At 50.2% G+C, this 7189-nt stretch overlaps 1 protein-coding gene across 1 annotated transcript in view; it reads right to left on the bottom strand.

The window, feature by feature from the left end:
- Positions 1-3060: 3060 nt before the first annotated feature.
- The window catches only part of LOC126526056 (uncharacterized), a 28074-nt gene continuing 23945 nt past the window's right edge, over positions 3061-7189 (bottom strand). The window contains exon 8 of the mRNA XM_050174054.3: positions 3061-3717. Within this exon, the coding sequence (XP_050030011.3) occupies positions 3369-3717 (349 nt within the window). The 3' untranslated portion in view covers positions 3061-3368. The remainder of the gene's footprint in view (positions 3718-7189) is intronic.

Raw genomic sequence — 7189 nt, 5'->3', positions numbered from 1 at the left:
TCCATGGTTTCGTCGATATTTCCTATCTGTTTCATTCTACTTTTAAAATGAACAATAAAGAACACCCAATAACTTTTCACATGTTCTGTTTATTATTATTATTATTATTATTATTATTATTATTATTATTATTATTATTATTATTATTATTATTTGCCGTTATATATCTACCACCGAGCCCCGCCGTAGGATTCACATGCTCTTAATTTTCTAGCGTCATCGTGAATGTGCAGTGGCTGTGGCTTAAACTGGCTCCTGGTTCCTTAGAGGGACACTAAAGAGAAAAATGATTTCAACTGCATCAGTAAATTACCTTTCTACAACACCAAAAACACCATTCTGACCACGATAAGACGCTAGGTAAGACAGAATATCCGGAAGAACGAAAGACGGGTGGCGTCTTGCAGTTCCCGCACCTGGTCGCTGTGACGTCATGGATTTTCGTGGCATCTTCTACGGCCTATTCAATTATATATCGGTACAGATTGACTAAATTGCTTTTTTGAAGGAACCAAATATTAAACATGGCGAGTTTCGGGACCCTTTACTCAGCCAACGCGGCCCAAATGCGAAAACATACTTTGGAACCCCTGACGTCACACTGACGTACCGGCGTCGGGGTTTCGGCGCGAAATTCAAATACTGATACTTCGACCTTCATTTTCTCGTCTAATAATCAAACTGTTATTTCGAAATGACTGCCTGCAGGGTTCTCAAACAATGCTTCATTAGTCTAAACTGATTTATTGCTTCGCTTTAGTGTCCCTTTAAGGACTCCGTGGTCACGTGACTAAGAAAACGGAGCGTGTGTAAAGGCGCAAATGAAACCGGACGCTGATGCAACGAATGCACAGTGGTCATGACAGGGGGCTATGAAGTGGCGGCAATTGCTTTCAGTACTTTAAAACGCGCCGCGTGCATGTAGATTGACGTATCCTCGCGAGCGGCTGTGCCGCTGAGAAATGCGCGTGACGCAACAGACCACCAGCGTGACGTTTTGTGATTGCATTTACTCACCTTTGGGGACGACGAAGCATCGCAATTAGTTCGAACGCTTCGTGACAGCTTGGCCAAAGAGTGCACCATGGAGGAAACTCGACCACGCCGTGTCACTTATTGCCCGCCCACTGACGCGTCACGTGTGGCTTCGTAGGCGTGACGAGTGCTACAGACAGTGGTGGAATTCGCGATGCGAGCGCTTCGAACGGCTGGGCGACGCAACAAGGATCAGCTGCGGCTGCTGGCACACGCGCGGACGGTGCCGTGTGCACCAAAGGCAGCGTCGGTACCTGGGATCACGTGTGAAGACCTCCGAGCGCACTTGCTGGAATTAATACGAAAAAAAAAAAAACACCGAAGAAACCGCTGGAGTCTAGAGCCACGAATTTTGTCAGTAGCTGTGCCGGAATTGATTCACGGCCATTTTCGGTTACCCTCAGGACATCGCACAGGGTGCCACAGTTTGTCTATAATAAAGTCCGCCAGTGAGTCCGCGTACCAGTGCAAGCACAGTGCCGTAGATCCTAGAGCATTGTAGCACAAAATGTAAAGATTTAGGGTCTGTTCGATTCGCCTGCACCACTGTGAACCAGTTCACGGCTGTTCACGAGAAGTTCAGAAACTGTGCAGCTCGATTCCGGAGGTGCAGGCTCAGCGAAACACTCGAAACGAATGCAAAGGTGCAGACGCGGTGTAGACGTTATGCTATGTCAGACTAATGTGCATGGAGTGCGTAAGTTTGAGAGGTCCTAAACTGCAGGTATTATCGGTTTCTGGGGCGTAAATACACGCTACAATTGCGTAGACACATCACTCGTGTGTAAGCGGTCTTTTGACGGTGCTCGCGCCCGTGTGCTGCGTCGCTGCTTCGCACCTGTATGCCTGCACCAAGTCGGCACCGACAGTGGAGCGGGTGCAGCAAAATCATGAACCAGCCCTGCACCTTTCCTGCACCTTTTGAAACGAACGTCGTGGTTCTGCGGGCGTGATTGCTGCACCGCTGAAAAGAATGGCAGGGTGCAGCACCTCGTGAACTGGTTCAAGTGGTGCAGGCGAATCGAACATACCCTTCGCGTTTGACTGATGGATCTCATCTGTGATGCACCTGTGTGACTCGCCTTGAACGCGACTTGAGTGAAACTCCTAGGCAAAGAGCGGACCCGTCGTCACGTGACCACGCCAGTCGCACTCGTCCCTATCGAGGCTCAGGAGATGTGGCCTTGCGTTTGCTTCATCATTTAGCGACGAATATGATAAACTATCAGTATTCCGCGTAAGGCGCCAATCGGGAGCGCGTTTTAAAGCTGTAACAAGTCTAGGCTAAAGGCGGCGACAAGAATCAAACAAATACAGGCTAAGAGCAACAACGAAACCAACGTCGTAAGGAAAATTCCCATTCTTCTTCTCCTTTTCTTTAAGTCACTTGATCGGCGAGTCGTTAAACAAGACGCAGCCGGTTTAAGCCGTAGCCACAGCAATGCACAGCCGCGGTGACGTTATCGCTGAGGTCACGTGATCCCGAGGTCATGAGGTGCAAATAGGCTCGCCTGTCCATCGCTGTGAAAAGTTGTGACGCCACAAACAAGCAAACCTTTATAGCTGTATGGCCTCTGAAATTTGACCACGCGTAAGATCTCAGAGGCCATGTCCCGCTTATTTCGTTAGGCCTAATGGGCCAATAACCGAGAATCCATCTCGGAAACGGAGCCCAGTGGACACTAATAATTTGTTGAAGAAAGCATCATTACTCATATCAGCAGCAATTGCAGGTATCTGCAGGGAGTGATATAGGAAAAATAAAAACAGTGCGAAACGACGACTTGATAGATGCCAAGCGGCCGGCTGTCGCTTCAAAGGCACCGCCATGTTCAGTCGCATAATATCGTGTCGTTGCAGTGTGACAAGAAAATCGCCCAAATCTCTGCCGACTACCGTCCGTTCCCGGCAACACTCTGCCAACGCGGCTGTCAGCGATCCGTCTGCAGACTGTTGGCGTCGGTCTAGTGTGACAGGGCCCTTAGGAAGGCATTGTCTTCAAAACTAAGAATAAAACACAAATGATCGCACTTTTGATCACACAAATGATCGCACGTTTCGCTTTATTGACAAAAAAAAAACATACGTAGGGAGAAAGACTGGGAAACGTTGGCGCACATGCTGTTCTCGTGTGGGTAAATTTGGGTGACGTGGTTGCGACGACGACGACCGCCCTCTATATATAAAGAATAGGAGGAATGGGAAAAGAAGAAACCAGCAGAACCCCTCGCATCGCCGGACCTTATCTTCTCCCTCATCTCCAAGCCTCGTCATAGTCGTCCTAATTGTAGTCGCGATGTGGCCGCCTGCCAGGCTTTCTCATCTTTACGTCGTTACAAGTACTCGTTGTCGTCGCTGTCGCCGAACTCACCGCGGTCGTCGAATCCAATGGGGTCCCTGCGGCGTTGCCGCATTGTGTCCTCATCTTCGTTGGGCCGCTCTGGGGGTATACGGTGCCTGTCGTAGGGAGGACGACGTATGAAGACGTCCGGTTCGCGACCACGCACTCGCCCCGGAGGGGCGCGGTCGGCGACGCGCTTGGGACGACGGTGCCCGCCGCCCCGCGTCCCGGATTCTTCGCGTCGCATCGACTTGCCGTAACGAGTTGAGGAGTCGTCGTCGTCGTCGGGATACGGTTGACTGATAACCATCGCTTCCGTTTCATGCGTCGGTGTTTTCCGCCTGGGTTGAAGCGAGCAAAGAAGAGAACGTACGTGTTAGTCTGGCCACGCGCGAGAACTTGTACTTGCTAACCGTCCTAAAGAAAGGCATAAGTTGCACAACTTTGTCTAAACAAAAGAAAGAAGAAACATCGTTTTTCTCTTTCTTTAGGTGCATGCTGGATACACAGAATGTCGGCTACTCGTGAAGGCTATGGATCGGAATTTATCTATTTATACTTATATGGCCGGTCACCTCGTTTGTGCGTTGCCAACAGACGTTCGTGCGGGGCGCAGATCGCGTGGTGCCAATCGTGTATGCAGAATATCGCTTTGGCGTGCGCCGCGAAAGCAGCCTCAAATCGAAACAGAAGTCCGTGCGCTCTTTCCCTCGCAGGGGCCTCCGGGGAGGGCGACGAGCAACTAACGCTCACACGCAATAGGCCTTCTGCGTCACAGGCGAGGCGCGTGCAGCTCACGACAAGCATGCAACAGCGCGAGCAACTCGATCGCGAACTTCCGCCATGACGTCTGATATAGGGAGGCGGCCCGATCTCGAAGGCCATGCACAAACATGCGCAAACACAGAGACAATTTCGAGGGCATTGACCCCCGAAATTGCGCCGGATGTGCGCCGTCATAATCTCGAACCAACGCCTCTTAGATAGCAGCAGGGGAGAGGGGGGGAGGAATTCTGCAATTGTCCACCCAGTGGTCACGTCCATTTCGTCTGCTGCTGAAGTGCTGATTGGTGGCGAGCGCCTGTCTCCTCCTGACGCGATCTCCAGCGCAGCCAGTCAGAACTTCAGCAGCAGCCGAAATGAACATGTCTACTATAGGTGGACACTTACACAAGACCTCCCTCCGCCCCAGGCCTATGCATTCTGCTTTATGACGTCATGCTACTTGGAGTGCAATTTCCATTGGAAAGCCCGCCGTGACACAAGCGGTGACATACCGTGGCCTACTCGGGAGCATCGCCGTCAGATTCTATGGCAGTCGAGCAAGGTAGCATGGCGTCATGGACTGAAGTGCAACGGCCTTGTACTATTTAGGAGGCGTTGGCAGAACCCGGCCTGTGGAGAAACCCAGCGCAGCATTTGAAACAGGGAAGAGGAAAGAAAAGGGGAGGCGATCGGGTGGAACCGTGACGAAGGAGAGCGAGAGAGGTGGGCCATCGGAAACAAAGAGAGAAGTGTTGCTTGCGGCAAAGCCACCTAGATAGCAGAAAGTCTGTGCACTCTGCTTTATGACGCCATGCAACTAGGACCAACTGTCATAGAATCTAATAGGAACGCTGCCGAGTTAGCCTAGTGATTTTGGAGTCACCGCTTTCGTCAGGCCGGGTTGGATAATGGAAATTTAGGCCCTATAAGCATGACGTCATAAATCAGAGTGCACAGGCTTTGCCATATCACGGTGGCATTACTTGCGGACACAAAGGGAGGTTGAAGTAGAGAACATGTGCCGGGAGACGGTACCTCGCTTCCTCTCCTGTCAATTGATTTCTTTATCCGCGTCTCCTAATCTCTCTTTCTTTTTTTTGCAGTAGAAAGCTCGCTGAACGGTGCTCTGCAAGTTTCATTCTGTCACTGAAATTTCTCATGGAGCACAGGGTGGTGGCCCTTGAATGAAAGCTGTAAAGGCAGTCCTGGCGCTGATCCTAACATACTGAACGCGGTAGAAACGATTAGAATAGAAACGATATGCATAAGACACGTCAAAGACACAGGCATAACAAACCGCACCACATAACGCCACAAAAGTAAAGACTAGTGCTTGGCGCCGCCACCACGAGATCTTCCAAACTATCGACTCGTAAAGTCAAGGCACTTTGGCAGCCCATGCTTGGTGCGTGACGAGAATTCGCTGGCAGGTTACGCTCACTTTCATAGTAGCAGAAAACGCTGCGTAATCTACGGAAGTGGTGCGGTCATAATGGTCTCACTCCGCTTCTTTTAAAGGGCACTTGTCTTTTCTTTTTTAAGCGAAAGCTTTACTGGCCGCGAACTTTCGATTTCGCCGTGGCGGTGCTCCGAGGAGGCACATGAGGTCACAACGCGCGCCTCGCTGCGGATATTTCTCTCTCTCGCTCCCTAGTCACTATTGCGCATGCGCCACTAGTCGCACCGAGCCACTGGTGTTCCGCCGCTGCGCAGCGCCGCACCTTTCCGCCGCCACCGCCGCTTGGTAAGACGTCATGCCGCGTTCCTCGTCGTTGCGCTCGCCTCCGCTCGCTTCGCCAGCTGCATCGCATGCCTGATAACATGGAGGATTTTTTATCTGCGACGTTTTATACAGAATGTATGCTTTCTGTATTACAGCCGCAACCTGCGGGCGCAATTTCGTTTCGAAATCTATATTTTGGTAACGATGCGCAGGTGATGTGCTCTGGCCGCTGGTCGCAGAGTCTGTATTAACATAAGCAGATGCGCTCAGACCGGGCCATCCGGTAGACTGAGGAGCTTTCAAGTGATAAATTACCGATAGGCGGTTTTATTTATAGATAACGCAATGTGACCGTAACGAACTTACAAGAACAGTGCGTAGAGTGCACCACTCAAGGAGCAAAGTAGTTTAACTATGCAGGGCATGCTGTAGTCTGAGATTGTACGAATAAACAAAATTGTCTGAGTTAATCGAAAAAATAAAGAAAGAAAGAAGTTGGAATGCCTACTTCTACTATGATATACTTCCAACCTACAGTTAAAGTAGATCCAACACAACGTCTTCCTGAACAATTTGTGATTGAAAATAGGTCAGTCGCTATGCACGGTGCTCTATCACGTCCGCTCATCGCGTGTGGGGAGTAGGAGGAGCATCGGACTGCTCAACTTCTTTTTTTTTTTACTGCACCTTATCTTCGAGCTCATCCCCATTTTTTTTAGATTGCAAATACCCACGAAAACAGCCCCTATATTTACATTGCACTATTCTTGGGGTCGGCCCTCGAGAAAGGCCAGAAATTCACCGATACCCGAATCGAAAGAAAGAAGGTAACTCGCTAAGAAATATAATAGAGAGTTTTAGAGAGTACGGTATTCGGTTAAACGCAAATGGACTGGGCGTTTTACCGGATGAGTGCAAGAGTTAACGGCCTGCGCTGTGCAGCCACCTGGTGGCGCAGAGTTCAATGAGAGAAGCGCAGCTAATGCTGCAGTAACCAAATGTATCTTACTTTCTTGCTGGCATAAATATTTGATAGGAACACGATTACACCGCTGCCGAAAATTTACAGCAGCAGCGAAACAGAATACACTGGGTTACTGCAATATTAGCATCGTATTTGTCTGATCGAGCTCTGTGCCATCGGGTGGCTGCACCGTGCAGGACGTTCACGTTTGAGGAATGGAAGAAAAGCTGAGAAGTGTTGGCCAAGAATCACAATCCAGGCTCGCGGAATGGACGGCGACAGCTGCGACCCCCTGGGCCCCGACCTAGCCTCCCCATGACCTGGATCCGCTTTCCTCTTCCCCTACTACTCAATAAAGTTG

Source organism: Dermacentor andersoni, chromosome 8 (assembly GCF_023375885.2).
Source record: "Dermacentor andersoni chromosome 8, qqDerAnde1_hic_scaffold, whole genome shotgun sequence".
Classification (NCBI taxonomy): domain Eukaryota; kingdom Metazoa; phylum Arthropoda; class Arachnida; order Ixodida; family Ixodidae; genus Dermacentor; species Dermacentor andersoni.
This window is presented reverse-complemented; position numbering and strand designations above follow the sequence as displayed.